General features: G+C 44.5%; 1 protein-coding gene across 1 annotated transcript in view; it reads left to right on the top strand.

Moving 5' to 3' along the window:
• The window catches only part of LOC308093699 (uncharacterized protein), a gene marked incomplete at its 3' end in the record, with an annotated part of 66,639 nt that overhangs the window by 15,367 nt on the left and 27,356 nt on the right, over positions 1-23,916 (top strand). The window contains exons 4-5 of the mRNA XM_080440026.1: positions 3,262-3,449; positions 5,131-5,260. Of these exons, the coding sequence (XP_080296152.1) occupies positions 3,262-3,449; positions 5,131-5,260 (318 nt within the window). The remainder of the gene's footprint in view (positions 1-3,261; positions 3,450-5,130; positions 5,261-23,916) is intronic.

Raw genomic sequence — 23,916 nt, 5'->3', positions numbered from 1 at the left:
CAGGTGACAGAAACTGTTTCTGGGACTATCACTGCTAAAAAGCAAGTGATTGTAAATGGTGTTCAAAGTGACTTGCAGTCGCTTGGTGGACGAGAGGGGGATGTTTCATTTTGCGGAGCAGGTGTGAATTGTCAGGAATTTGTCTTGGGTAGAGGGCTGCATGCGTCCCTTTTAGCGATGCAAATCAGAGTTGGCCAGACAGTTTTGTGTGACCAGTGTTATATTGTAATTAGGTTTCTTTAGTACATTTATTGTATTGTGTTTTTCATTTTGTTGTTCTTTTAATAAAATCACTATTCTTGAAAATATGTCTTATTGATGTTATTATTCATAATGTATACTGTTCTGAGGCCAAATAATAAACCATAACCATATAAATGAACCCTTAAGTTGTTTTCTAGCTCCATAAAGAACCTCTCACTCCGCTATACAGCTCCGAGATGAGGTTCTATGTCGTTACCTTCCAGAATCGGGTGAACGTCCGCCAAGGCTCCGCTGTTTACCCTTTTGTATATGTTGTATCCCAAAACTAATGGTAGATTCCAAGCCGCACGGATGTTTAAAGTTTGGAACGGAGCATAACATTTTAGGAACGGAGCGAAACAACCCCTCAAAAAGTTTATCTAGTAAATGTTTTTCCATTTTAGTGCACTCTTCTTCGCTTTGTTTACATTAACCGGAAGTGTCAGTCACACCGGCAGCCGTGCTGCCACCCCTGGTCAGATGTTGAATTGCACCCTCTTTATATAAAACAATCAAGTGGACAATGCAATTCAACATTCGACCAGCGGCGGCGGTAAACCTTCCTGTCCGACTGCAACTTCCTGAATATTCTGATAACATGGCAATGGTGGTCAGAGGCAGATTAAATAAGCGATTTAAACGGGTAGTTTCGCTCCGTTCCTAAAATGTTATGCTCCGTTCCAAACTTTAAACATCCGTGCGGCTTGGAATCTACCATTAGTTTTGGGATACAACATATACAAAAGGGTAAACAGCGGAGCCTTGGCGGACGTTCACCCGATTCTGGAAGGTAACCACATAGAACCTCATCTCGGAGCTGTATAGCGGAGTGAGAGGTTCTTTATGGAGCTAGTTGTTTTCGTGAAGTATATACATTTGCCATGTTATTCTGACAGTGAGTAAAAATGGCCTATAGGAAATTCTGCTTCCGATAGAGCCATGTCAAACTGGTGTTTCGCGGGCCGTTTGTGGCCCGCGACGTCGTCAAATCTGGCCCGCGAGGTGATTTGAGAAAACGCCATTTAATACTACCTCTAATGAAAAAAAAAAAAGAGAGAAAAAAAAAGGCAGAAAAAAACGGCAGCGCCCAGCAGCTTCTTAGGCTGCCTGGTCAGTGGGTCTGAATACTGGACAAACTTGTTCTATGAGAACAATGGCCAAGCCGTGAAGCCACGGCCAAGGTCATTAACATACAGAGGACCATCACCATTCAACTCTACCTGTAGGCTACTGGAGAGCGCTTTTTCAACAGCATCACAAATCCGGTAAAACACCGTTGTATGGAGAAGTATATATCCGTTGCGTCTCTCGTCTGAGGAGTAGAGTGGCTGCATTTCTCCCCTCCCCCCTCACCTCTCCCCCCTCACACAGCAGCGTCTCAACTGAAGGTAGTGAGAAAGGAATAGCCTTCCTTTGTAACTGTTCTCATCTTGAACTAGAATCCACTTGTCAGAGGGTGTAACATTCGTAGGTTAGTCAACGATAGTTTGTAGGGCAAAATAATTAACACCAGCTGTGAACGCTTGACTTTGATTGTGTGTGTGTGCGTGTGTGCGTGTAACCTCGCGTCACCAGTCTTTCTCTGTGTGTGTGTGTGTGTGTGTGTGTGTGTGTGTGTGTGTGTGTGTGTGTGTGTGTGTTTCTGTTATAGCGCCACCAGCAGGTCAAATTTTGTAAAACACATTTTTAGAACAAAATGCCTCAAATCATGCATGCAGTGTCCGATTGCTGTGCACGGCCTAGGAATAAATGGCACACTTTTCACATTGGCCTATTATAGCACCACCAGGAGGCCAAAATAACCTACCTGACCTGGCGGAGACCTGTGCTCCGAGGAGCACTTTTTCTAGTTTAATTTGCAATAATTCAACTGTATGGCATGCTAATGTTTTGAGACATATTGTATTATATTACTACACAATAGTAAATAAATAATTCTACACAATAAATAAACTTTAGTTTTAAATAACTGATCTAAATATGGATTATAGTTATGATAAGTGAGATGTAGTGGAGTAGAAGTAAAAGTACTGGAAATTGGAAATACTCTAGTAAAGTAAAAATACGTCAAATCTTTACTTAGGTACAGTACTTGAGTAAATGTAATTAGTTACTTTACACCACTGTTGTTCTATAAATCTAATTATTTAACCACCCACACTACCAGGTATTGTTTAACTTCAAATTGAATTATTCTACTTAAAATGGTTTATTATTATTATTATCATTATTATTATTATTACAATTATTATTATTATTATTATTATTATTATTATGATCACAAATTGCATTGTTTGTTTTTAATGTCAATAATTAAAGTAGCTAATCTTCATAAAACATTTTTAAAGTGATATACTGTTATGTCACAGCAGTGACTGAGATGTAGTGGAGTAGAAGTAAAAGTACTGGAAATTGGAAATACTCTAGTAAAGTAAAAATACGTCAAATCTTAGGTACAGTACTTGAGTAAATGTAATTAGTTACTTTACACCACTGTTGTTCTATAAATCTAATTATTTAACCACCCACACACATTACCAGGTATTGTTTAACTTCAAATTGAATTATTGTACTTAAAATGGTTTATTATTATTATTATTATTATTATTATTATTATTATTACAAATTGCATTGTTTGTTTTTAATGTCAATAATTAAAGTAGCTATTCTTCTTAATACATAAAAAAAATATGATATGCATAGTTAGTAGCATGTGTCTGAGTGCGTGTGAGCGCGCATGTGCGTCCGCAACTGGTTCCGGCCCACCTCAAGTCACCATTTGACCAATCTGGCCCCAACCCCAAAATGAGTTTGACACCCCTGCGATAGACCCAACGTTGTAATATCACAACATTTCAATAAAACCTTACGAAAACTATTTAAAAAAAAAAAAAACACAACATTTTCCTCTCCAAAGTACTCCTACAACACCATCTGAAAGGTATATTCATATTGGATATAAGCGTTATTTAAATGTACCATTAACTGATCTATCTAACGTGTCATGCTGGTTGACAGCCCTACGTGGACCCGGAGGCGAAGCTAGCGGCAGACGGCGGTGTGACGGCGCGGCGACGGCGCCTGTGGCTGTGTAAGGTGTGTAAGGTGTCGTTCAGCGACCGCGGCTCTATGATGAACCACGCCAAAGTCCACGCCGACGACTGTGTGCGCAAGTGCGGCATCTGTGGCAAACTGCTGCCCACCAGGTCAGTGATACTCCACAGGGTTGCAACTGTTAATCAAACTAAGTGATTTAACCCCATTAAGACCGGCAAAGCATCTGTCTCATTTTAGATTTCTTTGGCTATTCAAAAATAGCAGATCTACAAGCTCATAGTGCGTCTCTACAAGCTTGTAGACCTACTATTTTTGAAAAATCGTGAAAATGTATGCAAATCTTTGAATATATATATACATATATTTTAAAAGCGAAAAATTTTAACTCAAATCTTTGCTTCTGAGGGGGTCCCTGGAACAACATATTTTGAGATGGGGTTGGGGGTCTGCGGCCTAATGCATTTTGGGGGTCCTTGACATGAAAAAAGTTTGAGATCCACCAATATTATAGCAACATAGGTTTCTTCTAAAAACTGTTAGGATTTAGAAGACATTTGTAGAATCCCCAGAAGCAAAGATTTGAGTTAAAATGTTCGCTTAAAAAGATATATAATATTTGGACACATTTTCAAGATTTTTCAAAAAAATAGCAGATCTACAAACTCATAGCACGGCTTTGAGCTTGTATATCTGCTATTTTTTGAATAGCCAAAGAAATCTAAAATGAGAGATTCTTTCCCGGTCTAAATGGGTTAAGCGAGTGGTTCTCAACCTGTGGGTCAGGACCCCCAGGGGGGTCCCCACATGATTTTGGGGGGGTCCCATGATGACAGTGAAGTGACAATTTAAGGACTTTTAAAGGACAACTTTGCTTTTTTTACAACCAAGGTTTATGTTTTATCTTGTAATTAAAGTAAATAAAATGTGAGTGTTAAATGTTTTCATTTACTGCTTTCTATAGTTTTAGCAATTTTCGCTATCTTTTTTACAGTGGGCGGGGGCATTCGGGCAGGTGGCTAAATGTCTTTTTTACACAATAAAAAAGGTCCCGTGGTCTTTGATGGCCAGATGTGAGTTATTGGGGGCTAGAAGAGCTACTGTAAATAATAATAAAGAAATCGCTGGGTTATTGTGTAAAAAAAAGATTTAGCCATATTTAGCCACCTGCCCGAATGCCCCCACCCACTGTAAAAAAGATAGTGAAAGTCGCTAAAGCTATAGAAAGAAGTAAATGAATAACACAATCTTTTATTTACTTTAATTACAAGCTAAAACATAAACGTTGGTTGTAAAAAAACTAAGTTTAGAGAGAGAGAAAAGGGAGAGAGAAAAGAAAAAAAACATTACTGCATCAAAAGTAATCAACAAACTACAATAAAAACTGGTCAAACATTGGCCAAATTGTCAAATAATATAAGAAAGAGGCAAAAATTGTTAACAATATTTATCTGTGGAACCGAGTCCAACAAAATGTAATGCCTCAACTCCTACATTCCAAGTGCTTGTCAGGGTGGGGGGGGTCCCCAGTTCAAATGTGATTATTTTGGGGGTCAGGGCCTGAAAAGGCCATAGAGGTGCAACTGTTAATCGGACTAAGTGATTTAAACCATTTAGAGGGGGGGTCTAAAAATGTAAAAAATTGTGAAAATAGCTGATCTGCAAGCTCACAATGTCGCAATGCAACGCGCTGTGATCTTGTAGATCTAAGTTATGAATTATTTTAAAGTTTGCTTTGTTGCTCGCTTTGTTGTGTTCTATCCTTTTGAATACTTGTATACCTATATCTTATTATGCATTGTATGCCCTTTACTTGCTTTTTAATCTAACCAGGGAGGGTCTGTTGGAGCACCTTCAGACGCACGTGCACGTGTGTGAGTGCTGCGGGGAGACCTTCATTAGACTGGTGGACCTGTCTGTCCACATGCGCTGTCACACCGGAAAGAAACTCTACACCTGTAAGGTAAGACAGGCAGACAGACAGACAGACAAACAGACAGACAGGCAGACAGGAGAGACATGTGCTGTCAAACCACATTTCTGTCACCACAGTCACATATGTTGTCCGTATTGCCAGCGGAATAACTTCGTACCTCCCTTGATTAGATTTTTTTGAGCGGTGTAGCCGCTCCTATAAGTGGGGTTGGGAATTCGTCCTTCCCTGTACTGTGATTGGCCGACTCTATTCACACCCTTTCCGTCCTTCCCTGTACTGTGATTGGCTGACTCTATTCACACCCTTTTCGCCGTACCGTGATTGGCTGACTCTATTCAGACCCTTTGCTTTGATTGGCTAGCGAGACGCATGATGAAATTAATAACCTATAAATAGTACCACGCATCACTGTGATGACACCGCTCACTTCACACTGGGTGTGATTTTTATTAATTGAATGTTTTATAATTTCTGAAATAGTTAACTTTAATTTGACAATGTAAGTCACAGGGGGTCTGATCGGGCTGAAACCGTGCCCAAATATGGAGTCATACGTCATAGATATGAGATGACTGACTAGGTCAGTGGTTCTCAAAGTAGGGACCAGGGACTCTCTGGGTTCCTTGAGGGGGTTCTAAATTGACCCTTACAAGCCAAATGGACCCTGACGGATCCATTTGGTTCCATTTATACACTGTCAGAGTTAAAGGATCTACACACCATGAATTTAAAAAATCACACCCAGTGTGAAGTGAGCGGTGTTATTTAGAACAGTGGTCATCATAGTGATGGAAGCTCACTTTTTTTTTTAAGTGCGTGGTGCTATTTATAGGTTATGAATTTCATCATGCGTCTCGCTAGCCAATCACAGTACTGAGCAAAGGGTCTGAATACTTATCAGCCAATCACAGTACAGGTTATGAATTTCATCATGCGCCTCGCTAGCCAATCACAGTACTGAGCAAAGGGTATGAATACTTATCAGCCAATCACAGTACAGCGTCCCCAACCCCACTTATAGGAGCGGCTACACCGCTCAAAAATATTAATAATATTTCATATCATATTGTTTATGTCCCCCAAACGTTTTTCAAAAGGTTTGAGCCTAAATCAACCCTTTAACACTTGCGTGACTAACCGGTCAATCTGACAGATTTTGAGAATTTAAGTGGATTATCTTCTCTCATGAAGCTCTGAGGAAGTTCCCCTTCCATGACTTTTCCTAAATATTGTGTAGTATTATTATTATTATTATAATATATAATTATATTATAATGGTAATCATTTTCTACTCCACTACATCTCAGAGGCAAATATTGTACTTTTACTCCACTACAATTATTTGAAAACTTTAGTTACTAGTTACTTTGCAGATATTAAATGATTATGTTATAAAACATACATTAACCACTTTAGCCCTATTTTATACCTAGGCTATTTGAAAATAGCCGATCTACAAGCTCACAAGCCACGCATTGTGAGCTTGTAGATCTGCTATTTTCTAACATTTTAGTACTTTTACTTTTGGTACTTTAAGTACATTTTGATACCAATACTTTTGTAGTTTTACTCAAGTAAATGTTTAATTTTACATGGTGAAAAAGGGCACAGACCTGCCAGTACCACGCACACCTAGGCGCCAGACGCGGCCCGCACTGCAGGTAATTTATTCATGTTTTTATAGTCATGTAGTCACTAGTCCAAATATCCAATATATCCACAAGATCTAATAAGCATATTTATTGTGCATTACAAATCATGTATTCACTCCCTCTCTCTTTCTCTCTCTCTCACTCAGCCGACCACACCACAGCCGACCACACCACGAGCTGCAAAGAAAGCCCGGACTCCAGGCACTCGACAGACACCTGACACAGACACCCCGACAAAGAAGAGAAGGCAGTGTCAGCTAGACAGATGTGGTGGAAACAAAACCACAGAAGCCTGTCAGAAATGTCACAAAAGGGCGTGTGGAAAATGCGCTGGCGCTTTCTTTATGACATGTTATAAGTGTCTCTAAATGTTTCACAAGAGAAAGAGAACATTTGTTGCGTTGAAGCTGCCACCCGGATAAATGTAGCAACAGAAACTAAATGCTTACATTTCATTGTTTTGCTTGTTTTTATTTCACACTTGCTTTATATTCTGATGTAACCAGCATTGAAAAAAAATAAACGTTGTTGAATTAAGACACATTCTTTGTTGCTGTTATTTCTAACCTTTGATTGCCTTTCTACAAAACCATATTTGATAGACATAAAATGTCTTTGAAATTATTGTAATCCATCTTTTATTTAATGCGCAATGGCCTTTTTTAATGGAATGGAAATTTATAGTGTAGCTCTCATATAATAATATCTACTGACACACAGATATTGATTGATTGATGTACTTTATTTAGTAAGACATGAGAAAAACATGGAAGTACAGATTCACAATACACAGTCTACTAAACTGGAAGGCTCATAAAGCACTAAGCTTGTTTAAAATGAGATCCCCACACACACAAATCATGATGACATATAGGAGACAGACAGATATACACACCACTATCCCTTCATGCCTCACTGTTTTCTCAGGGCACACACTCGGAGAGACACAACGCATGCAGTAAAATCTTCATAGACCTGACTGCTTTTTTCTCTCGCAAAATTTGGCAACCCAAGTCACTTTCCCTTTCACTGCAAAGCTGCGAAAACAGGCACTTGGTGCGCTTTGTGACTGCTGTCAGAGACGTGGACAGTGATGATAGAAGGAGACGCTTTACGCTTAGGCAACTAATGTGAATATTATTATTATGAATAATAATAGTATTGGTTTGTCAAGAGATATCCATGTGTTTTGGACAATGGAGACAGTCACGCAATTAAGACAGAGGCTTCAGTGGTTCATATAGGCTATCCATGTTTCACTCAAGAGTTTAATGTAACGCTACAGATTGCACTGTTTTATACTCTTTTTTTATAAAGATTTTACATACATGATCTCCAGTTACTACAAGTGAAGTTACACATGCACGTTCCCAGTTAGCCTATATTATAATGTTCTGCCTGCAAGTAGTCTGACAATATATGTGAGCTGGTATGTTAATAGGTATTTTAAAGACCATGGAATCCCCAGCTGTGCCCCGCAGCGCGGGGGACAAGGTGTCAGGATCGTCTGGAGCCAGAGGGGAGAGACTGGCCAATGGAATAGCAGGAAACGAACGGTCATTATGACCTTAACTCAGGCTGCGTAGGGGATGGGCTGACGGCCGTCATGCGAGTGTTAAGGGGTAGTTTTGGACTATGGGTATGAGGTTTTCCAGGTATTTCTACTTCATTCCTACTGACCACCAGAGGCAGTGTTTTCAACACTCACACATAGGTCGAATTTTAATACCAACAAAGTCACTCGTGACCTGTGTACACGCACGCCACCTATATAGGTGCGGTGCACACAGCGATCATCCTCTTTTATCTTTTCGCCTCCAGAGCGTAGGTCGATTACTTGCAGCTGCGCGTGGAGTCTCGCAACCAACACGGTTGGAGCTACGGACCACGGTTCTCGTCCTCCAGAGACTGCGTAGCCTGCTTTATACCTTGGATTACCCCGTTCATAGGGGTTGTCGGAAAGAACCGAAAAGGAAAAGAAGCATATAGGAGCAGCACTCGTCAGCATTGTGAGTGTTTCCCACTCCGCTACTGCTTGTCGCTGGACGAAAGAAGGGGAAAGTGTTATCGTTGAGAGTGTATCCCGCTCTGCCGCTTTGAGAAACCACGTGCGGCCCACCGCTTTTAAGGGACCACGCCACCGTGGCGTGTAGCCCACCGCCATATAGCGTCAGTATTGTGAGTGTTTCCCACTCCGCTACTGCTTGTCGCTGGACGAAAGAAGGGGAAAGTATTAGCGTTGAGTGTATCCCACTCTGCCGCTTTGAGAAACCACGGCGGGCGGCCCACCGTAACATAGCGTCAGCATTGTGAGTGTTTCCCACTCCGCTACTGCTTGTCACTGGACAAAAGAAGGGGAAAGTGTTAGCGTTGAGAGTGTATCCCGCTCTGCCGCTTTGAGAAACCACGTGCGGCCCACTGTAACGTAGCGTAAGCATTGTGAGTGTGTCTCACTCCGCTGCTGCTTGTCGCTGGACAAACAAAAAAAAGGAAAAAAGAAAGAGCAATGTACGACGGCTGTGACACCTGTAACACGTGCTCGGCCGTTCTGGGATCAGAAGATGGCCATGACCTGTGCCCACACTGTCTTGGCGTTGGGCATCTGAGGCAAGCCTTGACGGAGGACGCTTGCACTAATTGCAGTTGCATGTCTTTTGCTGAGAGGGAAGCGAGGTTGGCTGCGGCTGAAGAGGATGCCGAAATGTCTCCCTCAGGAATGCCAGTCTTGAGCCCTGTAGGGGGTCCTCCTAAGCGCCCATGTGCTGAGACGAGCTCAGGCGCCAAGTTGAGACGTCAGGAGGATGATCCTTTGTCTTACAAAGTGGACACGTTGGCTTCTGAGTTTGCTCAGATTAAGGCCCTTCTTCTCAACCTGCAGCCTGGTGCTCCCCGCACCGATGCTGCGGCCCCAGCGCCTCCACTCCAGGTCAGAGATGGGAACAATGGCTGTGATACTGTTGATGTGTATGAGGACGATGCTATGTCTATTGTAGCCTCGGACTCCCAGTTTGCGGCCGAGACTGCAAAGCATGAGGACCTAGAGGAAGGGGGCGGGTCGCCCACCCGCTCAGTGACGGGCTCTCAGGGATCTGGAGCAGATGCTCATGGGCCTGGGACTGGGCTCTCTGCAGCTAGGGAGGCCGTTCAGCTGGCCTTATCACGGCTTGGACTTGATGTCCCCCCTAGGGAGGCCCCCCTCCTAATGCCTTCTTCAGCAGCTCAGCTCAGCAGCCCTCTTTCAGTGTGCCAGCGTCTGAGCACTTCATCACTGAGCTTCAGAAGTGTTGGTCGGATCCCAGGTCCAGGGCCAGGCCCTGGAGTGTAGTGTTAAGGCGAACAGGTCCAGGCGGCAGTTTGCGGACTTAGACCCAGCACCGTTAACTCAGCCTAGGCACACGGGCACTCCTTACCCAGCAGCCAGGGGCCAGAGCTCCTTGGGAGCCAGACGTCTTCGGCAGGGCCAACCCCAACAGGGCCCCCAACAGCCTTCTTTCCGGCCGCCCACAGGCAGGGCTCCTAGGCGTGGGGCCCCTACCGGCTGACCCTCTAGACCATTCCAGGACCATGGGAGTCGGAAGGTGACTCTCCCGACCCGGGCCCCAGCCGGTTCACCCCACAACATCTCAGCTGCTGGGAAGCCTTGACTTCAGACCCTTGGGTGGTATCAACGCTATCTAAGGGTTACAGGATTCAGTTCAGACGTCGGCCCCCAAGTTTCACTGGGGTACGGATGACGGTGGTCGACGACCCGCTGAGGTCTCAAGCCCTCAGTCGGGAGATTTCAGAGCTCCTAAAGAAGAGAGCCATATGTACAGTACCTGGTTCAGCTCAGCTAAGAGGGTTCTACTCCATTTATTTCCTTATTCCGAAGAAGGACGGCAGCCTCCGACCGATCCTCGACCTCTGGCAGTTGAATCAGTACCTGAAGGTTTTTCGTTTCCGGATGCTGCGCACAGTGGATGTTCTCCAGACTGTGTCGGAGAACGATTTGTTCACAAGCATCGACCTAAAAGATGCTTATTTTCATGTGCCAATAGCACCACACCACAGACAGTTTCTCCGCTTTGCTTTCAAGGGGGCGGGCTTATCAGTTCCGGGTGCTCCCATTCGGGCTCTCTCTCGCCCCCCCGGGTCTTCACCAGGTGCGTAGCAGCGGCGCTTGCTCCGCTCTAAGCCAGGGGCATGAGGATCCTCCCGTACTTAGACGATTGGCTGGTATGTGCTTCGAACCAAGAGCAGGCACTCAGCAATACGTCCACCCTTCTGACCCATGTCGCACAGCTGGGGCTCACAGTGAATCTTGCCAAGAGCTCTCTGGCTCCCAGTCAAACCGTTGTGTTCATCGGCAACACCCTCAATTCAGTTTCAATCCGGGCCTGTCCCTCCCCGCGGAGAGAGGACGACATTCTGGGCCTTGTCGCTCGTGTTTGGGGAAATACAAGGCTGACATACGGCCTGCTCCTTCGTCTGCTGGCCACATTGATTGCGGCATCCACAATTGTGCCTCTGGCACTCCTTTCATTGCGCCCCCTGCAGTTGTTGGTCAACGGCTCAGGCCTCTACCCCAAGAGGCACCAGAAGAGGCTGGTGAGGAACTCCAGCCAGTGCCGTCGGCTGCTAGAACCCTGGAGAAGGAGGGCGAGTCTGTGCCGGGGCGTCGCCATGGGCTCACTACCCTCCCGCCGGGAGATAGTGGTGACGGATGCATCCCTCTCAGGCTGGGGGGGTGTGTGGAATCACAGGACAGTCAGAGGAACCTGGGGCCCTCAGCAGAGACTACAACATATAAATGCGTTGGAGCTCCGTGCAGTGTACTTAGCCCTCTGACATTTCCTTCCCGCCTTGGAAGGGAAACATGTCCTTGTCTGATCAGACAATACATCAACGGTCTACCATGTGAACCATCAGGGAGGTGTCAGGTCCAGGCAGTCTCTGCAGGAGGCTCAGGGACTTCTTCAGTGGGCCTTTACTCGCCTTGCCAGTCTCAGGGCAGTACATCTGCCAGGTGGGCACAACCAGGCTGCAGATATGCTTTCCCGTCAGAGTCCTCCTCCAGGCGAGTGGAGGTTGAACCCCTCAGTGGTTCAGGAGATTTGGGAGAGGTACGGAATAGCAGAAGTGGATCTGTTTGCTTCAAGCACATCAACACACTGTCGACTATGGTTCTCCTTGTCGGATGCGTCACAGAGCCTGAGTGAGGCCTCACTCGCTGCTTTCGCCTATATGACGAGAGAACTTGGGAGACTGATGTCCACCCTGACTTTGGCCCGTCGCCAGGTGTGGCTCGCCCAGGCCCCGCTGTCAGAGGGGTGCAGGAGGACACTCCGCACACTGCCCGTCATTCCGGGCCAGATGTTTGGGCCCGCAGCTCAAGAGGCCCTGGAGCGTAGTGTTCAGGCGAACAGGTCCAGGTGGCAGTTTGCGGACTTACACCCAGCACCGTTAACTCAGCCTAGGTGCACGGGCACTCCTTACCCAGCAGCCAGGGGCCAGAGCTCCTCAGGAGCCAGACGTCCCTTTCCTCGGCAGGGCCAACCCCAACAGGGCCCCCAACAGCCTTCTTTCCGGCCGCTCACAGGCAGGGCTCAGGGCAGTACATCTGTCGGATTCAACCAGCCCATTGGGGCAGGACGCATTAGCTCACCCATGGCCACTAGACTGCCTCTTATACGCATTTGGTTTCCCATGATCCGACGGCTTCTCAACGGAGCACCTTGGCCTCTTTCGTCGAGGCAGGATCTCCTGTCACAAGTACGGGGCCACATTTGGCATCCCCAGCCAGATCGCCTCCAGCTTCATGTTTGGCCCCTGAGGGGCCGGGTTCACTGCTGAACTCCTGCGATCAGGCGGTTGTCCAGACCTTGCGTAACGCTCGTGCACCCTCCACTAGAGCGCTGTACGCTAACAGATGGAAATTGTTCTGTAGTTGGTGTGTGGGCCAACATGTGGATCTAGTCATGTGCTCGGTACCAATGCTGCTCCGCTATCTACAGACATTGTTGGATAAGGGGCTCTCAGCCTCTACAATGAAGGTGTATGTTGCCGCCATTTCGGCCCAGCATGGGCTGGTGGACGGTCGTACTGTGGGTTTTCATCCTTTGGTGAGTCGTTATCTGAAGGGAGCTCTTAGATTGCACCCCCCGCATGTCACTCAGGTGCCCTCGTGTGACTTGCCTACGGTCCTGGAAGCCCTGTGTTCTCCGCCGTTCGAGCCGCTGGAGCGGGCTGATCTCAGGTGGCTGTCTGTTAAAACCGCCTTTCTCCTCGCCATTACATCTGCCAAGCAAGTGGGGGAACTCCAGGCCCTGTCTGTCACTAGGGACTGTTTGAGGTGGACTTCGGATAGGTCTGGGGTTATTATGTGGCCTAACCCCTCCTTTCTTCCAAAAAGGCTTTCAGCTTTCCATATCAACCAGCCTGTTGGATTGACGGCTTATTCCCCACAGCTTATCTTATTAAATAGCAAATAATGTACAAATGCCTTACATTTACATTGAAAGAAGGGATGTTCGTGGTTAACTGTTTAACCTGTAACCCTTAAGGAAATGCTAACCTGTTGATACTAACGGTTAAATGGTTATATTATTATTATTATTATTTTGTACAAAGGTACCTTTTTACCCCTTAAGTGATGCCTGGAATCAGTCGCCATGTGGCAAAGGTACAACATTATGATTGTGTCAATGGCAATGCCTTACCAACAGAAACTCAGGGAAAATGAATAAACTTATGGACACAGGAAGGTAGTTAAGATACATTTAAAAACTGTCTTTTTACGGAATTACACCGTATTTTGCAATACAGTTATCATCTGAATCAATATTTGAGCTTTTCTTCTAACAAAAATGTCATGGTTTGATAACTGAGGCAATTATGTAATAGATGCGACGATGGCTCACGACGACACACGTTTGTATTTCTATACTTGTGAGGACATCATTTTTAGGTGATTTTATGTGAGAGAAAACCGCATCAATGGTGAGAACATTACAAAGGACTTAAAGGGCAGAGGCATGGATTTACAAGACTATCTCAATCTCATCTCATCAATAATGTCAGAAAGAACGCACAGATGTGGAGACTCCACAACACTCAGCTGCTGCAGTGACATGACTGATCAGCGGATGGTTAAAGTCACCTACTGCAAGTGATCCCATTCTGCAAGTGGGATCACTTCGGGATCGGTGCAACTCTAGTGCCCGATCAGTGGTGATCTATGATCAGTGTTGGACAGTGGTAGACAAGTAAAGTAATTAACTTGTTACTTTTTGAGAGCAGTAACTAGTAACTATAACTTGTTACTTTTTTAAAGTGACTTAGCCAACACTGCTTATAACTTATTTGAGCAAAATATTTGTCACCATTTCTCCAGTCGACCCCCTTGCTTTGTTAGGACACTGACACAGGTCCTTAGTTAATCCATTGCCATATTACTGAGAAATGCTGTTAAAATAGGGCCAGATCCAAGGGGAAGGCAGCTCTGGGCTGGTTAAGCTGGACGTATACTTCGTTGTATGACATCCTCGCATCACAATCCGTATCAGAAGTGATGTGATGCTATTTTCGATGACGAGAGGTTATCGAAGCAGCATCGAACATGGCTACTACATGGCACTCGACCCCCTTGTTAAGCCTTTCTTTTATACTTCTTAGTATGCAAAAGAAATATACATGACGTTAATGTGGTAATATACTAGTAACTAGTTGAAGGTTTCTGTATTGTTACATCTTGTAGGGGTGTATAGGAGTAAAATTATCATTTAATTTCTATGTTTTTATAGGTGTTTCTGCAGACTTTGTATAACGTAGTGGTTCTACATGCAAGCACATCAGTGTATGCAGTGCAGGTGGTTTCAGAGAGTGACTTCTCTGAAACAAGAGTTACAAGGTCCTATAAATTCATTGTGAAAACATTACAGCAATTCATTGATATAAAAATTAAGAGAGTTACTACTACTTTCACTTTTACTTTATGTATTTTTTCCTCTGTCAGACAGGAAGGACCGCCCACAGGAAACACAGACTAACAGGATGTCGCTCAGGTCTCTGTCAGACAGGAAGGACCGCCCACAGGAAACACAGACAGACAGGATGTCGCTCAGCTCTCTGTCAGACAGGAAGGACTGCCTACAGGAAACACAGACTGACACATAAGATATAGAAACCAGCACGTCTTTTCCCGGACTTCTCCGAATCTAGTTGTATAAAAACTAGAGGGTCGGGGCGCCCCTTCCCCCTATCCCCTTATCCGCTTTGTATAAAAATATCCTGTTGTATTTTTATACAGCTAGATTCTGCCAAGTCTCGGAAAAGACGCGCTGTGATTGGCCAGTAGTCAGGAAGCGTGCCCCCTCTAATATGGCGGCGCGATACAGACGCCCCACAGTCGGAGGAGGCGTCTACCTTTATGTCTATGGACTGACAGGATGTCGCTCAGCTCTCAGGCAGGACCGTCCACAGGAAACGGAGACAGACAGGATGTCACTTAGTTCTGTGTCAGATTTGGAACCTTCCACTAGAATAAGTGCATTTATCATCTTCAATTTTATAGTGTTTCAGTTCCAATTTTGTCGCTTTTCTGTTTCGTTTCATCACTTTCAACTTGTTTATCCTGTATCGTATATGGTTCTCTCTCCTGATTGGATAAAATTGCTATCCCAACCTGAAAATGTATGTTCTGTTTATTAACACATACAGTGCCAAGAACGCCTCGACACGTTCTTTCAAATCCATCGCCTGAGTGCCAGGATCGTGTATACACGTTCATTTGACTTTTAATTGGTTTAAGGTATATTGCAACCTTCCACAACCTGTGTATTAATATTAAGCTTCTAGGACAAAAGAAAAGTCACATGATCGCAAAAGTCACATGATCTGAGCAAAACACTACAAATCCGGGTGCAGAAACACAGTCCCTGTGGCATTCTAAACAAACATTGAGCAGAGACGGACGGACAGAGAAATAGAGCGAGAGAGAGCGAGAGACAGCGACTGAGAGACAAAGAAAGAGCAAGCGATCGTTATTTTGGAGTTAGTTAGGTAAAGTTAGGAAAGGTGCAATATATATATAGTTTAGAGTAAGAGGTTTATATAGTTTATATAGTTTCTATAGTATAGAGTTAGGTGTTATAGGTGGGAGTCGGGAATATACATTTTAGGCGAGATGAGAGGAAAAAAATGCAGGGGCAAATGCCCTCGGAGGGACCCGACTCAAAGAACTCTTTTGGAGACCATGGCCTTCACTGCTCCCTCGGGACCACCACCACCACCACCACCGGGACCACCACCACCGGGACCACCACCACCACGACCTGTGGAGCACGTGAAGCCGTCGGCGGTGGCGTCTTTCACCGCTCCCCCGCGACCACCTTCGCAACCTGGGAGATCCGCGGAGATGAAGGCGTCGATCAAGCCGGAGATGAAGGCTCTCACTGGCCCGGAGAGATCTGAATACGTGGAGCCATCTTCGTCGGTGAAAGACGCTTATGCCTTCACGTGTTCAGAACCCTCGCGGGGACCACCACCACCGCGACCACCTTCGCCACCTGGGAGATCCGTGGAGATCAAGGTGGAGATGGAGACCCTCACTGTGACTGCCCCGGAGGGATCTGAAGACGTGCAGCCATCTTCGTCGGCGAAAGACGCTTATGCCTTCACGTGTTCAGAACCCTCGCGGGGACCACCACCACCGCGACCACCTCGGCCATCCAAGAAGGTGAAGACTGCCCCCGCGGGATCTGAGGAGACATCGGTGCCTTTCACCGCCCCGCGGCGGTGCCGGCGGCGGCGGCGGCGACGGGCACCTCCACCACAACCACCTCCGCCACGTCCACCACAACCACCTCCCCCACCTGCGGAGGTATCTGAGGACACGAACCCACCGGTACCAGACATCGATACCGAGGTCCCGGTGCGTCGTAGCGGCAGACCGAGGACCGCGTCGTATTGCCCAGACCCAAACCCAGATACTTCTGACGGTGAAGAGACCTCCGATTCGGACGACTCTGGCAGTTGGGAGCCAAGCCCAAGGAAACGATGTCTGTCTCCGTTTACCAGTGGTAAGAATATATATATATATCTTTTTTTATATAATATTTTACCTTTTGGTTGCACTCTGAAAATAGCAAATCTACAAGCTCACAACGCCTCGCGCTGCGACGCGTAAATCGGCGCGTAAAGCTTGTAAATCGGCTATTTTTTTACCTGATATATTGTATAAAGTCTGTGTGGGGCAATACCTACTTATATCAACTTCATATTGACATATAAAATGGCACCAAACAATTCAATCGCATCACAATATAGTGTTTTTATATTTATGATCATTGAATGGTGCCATTTATATTTTGATGAATTGAATACCTATGAATGGTTTCATTCTTTTTAGACAAATTGTTTGACTGGGCCTGTAACAACTGTAGGTGTGTGTAACACCTTATTTATATATGGACAATGTATAGCTGTAGTATACAAGCGTCATGGTGCGGAGTCCCCCTGGTCTAAAGTTGTGTTCGATTTTTTCACACTGCCATCTCTCACATAAACGTTCAGATTTCAAATATAAAGTGCTTACCACCGAGCCACGGATGTTACAAGGCGACGCGAACCGCGATAAGTACTCGTATCTCCCGTATTGTTCAATAAAAAGCATTTTAATCCTATCACCGGCCATTTTCTCCAAATTGTCTCCGATACTTTCAACCATGCGAAACTAATGGTTGGGAGGTGTATTGCACTCTGATACATTACCAAAAAAAAAAGAAAATGGCTGGCGATGGGATTGAAATGCTTTTTATTGAACAATACGGGAGATACGGGTACTCATCGCGGTCCGCATCGCCTTGTAACATCCGTGGCTCGGTGGTAAGCACTTTATATTTGAAATCTGAACGTTTATGTTTATGTGAGAGATGGCAATGTGAAAAAAATCGAACACAACTTTAGACCAGGGGGACTCGGCACCATGACTGTCATGGTATGACAGTCATGTTTCAGGGCTAACAACCCTCGTAGACGTATTTATGATTCTGGCCTTCAATCTAAGACGTCAGAATCATAAATACGTCTTCGAGGGTTGTATACTACACATATAGACACATAGACCACATATTTGGTGGCAATATGTAGGAGGATATTGCACTCTGGGTCAGCCAGTTATAAAATATGTATTTATTTTATTCTGTATCTATCTATATGCATGTGATTTATTTGATTATGTTGACGATGTAGCCTATGAATTTGTTGACTTGTAGATCTGGGTTTTTTTTTTTGGGGGGGGGGTGGCATACTTCAAAGGGATGACAACAAATGTTTTGATGTAGTTATGGGTCGACATGAGGCCATGTCAACAAAGATTTTTGTAGATCTGTTTTTTTTGGGGGGGAGGCATACTTCAAATGGAAGAGGTCATGTCATGACAACAAATGTTTTGATGCTGTTGTGGGTCGACATGAGGCCATGTCAACAATGATTTTCAAATCCCTTTGATGTCATTTTACTATGACAACAGATGCAGCAGGCTTGTAGATCTGGCTTTAGTTTTTGGGTTGGAGGCCAGGTGCACAGAGGCCCCCACTATCATAATAAAATTCATCAAAGGGGACTAAGGTCACTTTATGTCCACAACATCAACAGCGTTTGATCTTGTTTACTTTCAGACGATGACTATGTGTCTGATGGTGAAAAGCAGTCGTCATCTCATGCACCTTCCAGTTGTAGGAAAGGTAAGACTTGTAATACTACTCAAGTAGACAAGACACTTGTCTGCCTGAGTCTGTTTCAAACATTTTCTTTAGACAGTAGACTTGTACACATTGTACTGTAATGGTCATTTTAGGGGTATCTCTGTATGTGTTTGTCTATAATATGTCTGGACATACAATATAGTATAGTATAGTATTGTATCTGGACATACAATATAGAGAAACACATACAGAATACACACACTCAAGAGTTTATGGGGGACTGACAGTCAAACAGTCAAACTTTTTCTGAATTGATTGGTTTTACATCATAGCTGGCATCGTTCTTACTTATTTCTGCCAGTAATGTCACACACACAATGATATGTTGTGCCATTTTGTACTTATTTGATGTATATATTATTTATTGCATTCAGATTTACCACAGTAATGGCTAAAACCCCACACTGCAATTCCAATTCCAAGTTCCACAAAGTAATGCAGCAGTGAAAATAATTGTACATACTATTTACCAACGATTTTATGTTTTACTGTGATTTCAGACATGGATTTGGACGAAGCAGGGCCATCGTCTTCAACTGCACCACCTGTCTGCCGTAAAAGAAGTAAGACAGTTTTCTGTTCATCATCACTGTTGTACCACACAACATGATTTTGATAGCGCATCTTATATGATGTGTATATACTGTTATTGCATTCAGATTTACCACAGTAATGGCTAAAACCCCACACTGCAATGATAAATGTCATTCATTCTAAGTTCCATAAAGTAATGCACCACCTGACATGCTGGTAGTGAAAATAATTGTACATTCTATTTACCAAACTATTATGTTTTACTGTGATTTCAGACCTGATGGATTTGGACGAAGCAGGGCCATCGTCTTCAGCTGTACCACCTGTCCCCCGTAAAAGAAGTAAGACAGTTTTCTGTTCATCTTTTGACAGCACATTTGATTCAGTTTTAGTCATAGTCTGTTGAATAAAATTCCATTTAGTTATAGTCATATTTTCATATGAATCAACACTGCCACACAAATAAAAAAATATGTATTTTATGGTAATTGTGTATTTCTGTAATTCACAGGACGTGGTGGGAGGCCCCCAGCTGTAGAGCCTGAGTGGAAGGACACAGATTGGGAACCTAGGGCGGACATCCCCTTCACTGCTAGTCCAGGTCCTCGCAATGCTGCTGTAGAGCTACAGTCCACCATCCCTGTAGACTTTCTTTCACTTTTCCTGACGGATGAGCTGCTAGGGATGATAGTTGAGCAAACCAACATCTATGCTCAAGCGTTCATCGCGGCCAGGGATGAGGAGGAGGTGGCGCAGCATCCAGAAAGCAGAGTGAAGGACTGGAAAGACGTTTCAGTGGGAGAACTGAAAAACTTTTTCGCTCTCTTATTCCTCACTGGCCTTGTGCGAAAGCCTGCACTACAGCACTATTGGTCGACTGATGAGCCCTTACTCACGCCTTTCTTCTGCAAAAACATGCCACGCAACAGGTTCCAGATAATTTGGCGGTTTCTCCATTTCACCAACAATGAAGCTGATGCTGCTGCTGCTGCCGCTGCTGCTGCTGCTGCTGCTGCTGCGGCTGCTGGCGAGGTTGCCGTCGTGGACAGGCTGTGCAAAATCAACCCGGTCTTGCTCTACCTGACAGCCAAATTCAAGGAGATGTTCGTTCCAGGTCGCAACATCAGCATTGATGAGGGGATGCTTCTGTGGAGGGGACGCCTATCCTTCAGAGTGTACAACCCACAGAAGCCCACCAAGTATGGAATAAAGTCCTACATTCTGTGCGATTCTGGAACGGGGTACTGTTACAGCATGAAGCCATACTCTGGACAGTACTCTTCCCTATCAGACACCGTCACTTTTCTGTTGCAGGGTCTTACAGGGTACGGGTATTCTTTGTTCATGGACAATTATTACAACTCCGTGGCACTGTATGAATTCCTCCTGAAGAACAACACACATGCCTGTGGTACTATGCGGCTAAAAAGGGGTGAACCACAAGCCATGAGGGATGTGACGGTGTCCAGCCTGAAAGTGGGAGAGCGGAAGATGCTGCACAATGGCAAAGTGATGTTATTGGCCTGGCGAGACAAACGCGTCGTAAGATTGATCACAACCCAGCACAAGGATGAGATGGGGACCCAGCTTGTGAGGCAGAAACACCACAGAGACAAAGTGCCACAGGAGAAACCAGTTTGTGTCCTGGCATACAATAAGAGCATGAATGCAGTGGACCGGCTCGACCAAAACCTAAGCTACTACCCCTTCATCAGGAAGACAGCCAAGTGGAGCAACAAGTTTGTGGTCTACCTGTTCCAAATCTCGATGTACAACGCTTTCGTACTCTACAAAGCAAGGAATCCAGGTGGCAACTCTAAATGCATGTTCGACTTCATCCTCAGTGTTGTCAAGTCCTGGACCGCTGTTAGATATGCCCCAGCCGAAGCAGTTGATGCCCCACAAGATGTCCCAGCAGACCCGCCTGTCCCCCCCCCGGCCGCCTGTCAGCAGCAACCTCGCCAGCAGCCTCACCCTGCACCCCCCCTGCCCCCTCTGCCCCCCCCTGCCCACCCCAGGCGTCTCCCGCCCCCTCCGCCCCCCCCTCTCCCCCCCCGCCGTCCTTATGCACCAAGAAAGGACCCTGTAGACCGAATGAGTGGCGATATGAATGTCCATAGGCTTGTCGATATCGGCCGCAGAGCCAAAGGAACGAACGCAGCGAACTGGTGCAGAGTTTGTAAGAGGAGAGGGCTACCACGGAGTGACACAACGTTACATTGCGAAAGCTGTTTGGTCCCCCTCCATGCTAAGACATGCTTCAGTGTGTACCACACTAAGGAGAAGTATTTTTGAATCATTTTGATTGTATTTGTTTGTTTTACTTACTAAAATGCACTTTTGTTTTATTTTCATTTTGTATTTATTTTGACTTTGATTTATGATTTATTATGCTCTGAGCCAGCCAACAGTTGGCAGTAAATGTCTCTCACTGCCCCAGAGGGATCTGAGGACGTGGAGCCATCTCTGTCGGTGAAAGACATCTATGCCTTCACGTTCTCAGAACCCTCACGGGGACCACCTCCGCCATCCGAGGAGGTGAAGACTGCCTCTGAGGAGACATCGATGTGCTGGCCAGGCAAAACACACAATTATGATGATGTATGTCATTCTGTACTTATTTTGTATATATATTTGAAAGGTACTTGAAAGCCATATAAAGTGTGTTCAAATGTCTTGAAAGCCATATAAAGTGTGTTCAAATGTCTCTGCCTGAGTCGTTTCAAACATTTTCTGTAGACGGTAGACTGTTGGTTTTATATCATAGATATACAATTGCAAGCTAGCAGGTATGTACTCTTGTGTGTACAAATGGAACCAGTGAAACCAAATGGACCCTACGGGTCCATTTGGTCAAAATAAGGCTGTATATACTGTAAGACTGTTTCACTCTAAAAAGTCAGACATTTTCTAATTTGACATAAAACCAATCATAGATGCTATCTGGATCTCAGTGCTGTATGCATGGCAGTCACAGAAAGCACGGTGTGTAATGAGGGAGGCCTCACTTACCGTTCATACAGTCTATATGTCTATATATGGTTTCTATCAGGGGTCATCAATTTTATGTTAGTAGGTCCCCATAAGTTATGGGGGACTGGGTGTTGTGGTCAAAATAAGGCTGTATAAAAGACTTGTTTTGGTGAAAGCAAGCTATATTCAACTACCAATAGCTAAAGAACAGAGCATGCTAGGAACTCACTTTTTATCATAGATATACAATTGCAAGCTAGCAGGTATGTACTCTTGTGTGTATAAATGGAACCAGTGAAATCAGTTTCCTAATCTGAAGAAAACCAAATGGACCCTAGGTCAAAATAAGGCTGTATATACTGTAAGACTGTTTCACTCTAAAAAGTCAGACATTTTCTAATTTGACATAAAACCAATCATAGATGCTATCTGGATCTCAGTGCTGTATGCATGGCAGTCACAGAAAGCACGGTGTGTAATGAGGGAGGCCTCACTTACCGTTCATACAGTCTATATGTCTATATATGGTTTCTATCAGGGGTCATCAATTTTATGTTAGTAGGTCCCCCATAAGTTATGGGGGACTGGGTGTTGTGGTCAAAATAAGGCTGTATAAAAGACTTGTTTTGGTGAAAGCAAGCTATATTCAACTACCAATAGCTAAAGAACAGAGCATGCTAGGAACTCACTTTTTATCATAGATATACAATTGCAAGCTAGCAGGTATGTACTCTTGTGTGTATAAATGGAACCAGTGAAATCAGTTTCCTAATCTGAAGAAAACCAAATGGACCCTAGGTCAAAATAAGGCTGTATATACTGTAAGACTGTTTCACTCTAAAAAGTCAGACATTTTCTAATTTGACATAAAACCAATCATAGATGCTATCTGGATCTCAGTGCTGTATGCATGGCAGTCACAGAAAGCACGGTGTGTAATGAGGGAGGCCTCACTTACCGTTCATACAGTCTATATGTCTATATATGGTTTCTATCAGGGGTCATCAATTTTATGTTAGTAGGTCCCCCATAAGTTATGGGGGACTGGGTGTTGTGGTCAAAATAAGGCTGTATAAAAGACTTGTTTTGGTGAAAGCAAGCTATATTCAACTACCAATAGCTAAAGAACAGAGCATGCTAGGAACTCACTTTTTATCATAGATATACAATTGCAAGCTAGCAGGTATGTACTCTTGTGTGTACAAATGGAACCAGTGAAATCAGTGTCCTAATCTGAAGAAAACCAAATGGACCCTACGGGTCCATTTGGTCAAAATAAGGCTGTATATACTGTAAGACTGTTTCACTCTAAAAAGTCAAACATTTTCTAATTTGACATAAAACCAATCATAGATGCTATCTGGATCTCAGTGCTGTATGCATGGCATTCACAGAAAGCACGGTGTGAGGCCTCACTTACCGTTCATACAGTCTATATGTCTATATATGGTTTCTATCAGGGGTCATCAATGTCTAATGGATTAGTTGAATCCAATACAGATGTAAGGATTTAATTTGACCACCAGAGGGGGGCCACCTAACCTAAATTATAAGAGGACTTCATTTATTCATATAAGAAGAAGTCATTTAGGAGGTTAGGAAGGCCCCCCTCTGGTGGTCAAATTAAATCCTTACATCTTTCAAGTTGCAACAGTTAGATGAGCCAGCCAAAACCTCTCCCAGTGTGTGTGTGTGTGTGTGGAAAAATGATAATGGTGTGTAAACTCAAACATTTGGCACAGATAATGCCAAGTCTTGACACACACACACACACACACAC

This window comes from Gymnoscopelus braueri (genome assembly GCF_963280865.1).
Source record: "Gymnoscopelus braueri genome assembly, chromosome: 10".
NCBI lineage: Eukaryota > Metazoa > Chordata > Actinopteri > Myctophiformes > Myctophidae > Gymnoscopelus > Gymnoscopelus braueri.
Note: the sequence above shows the minus strand (reverse complement) of the source record. Positions and strands in the feature narration are given on the sequence as shown.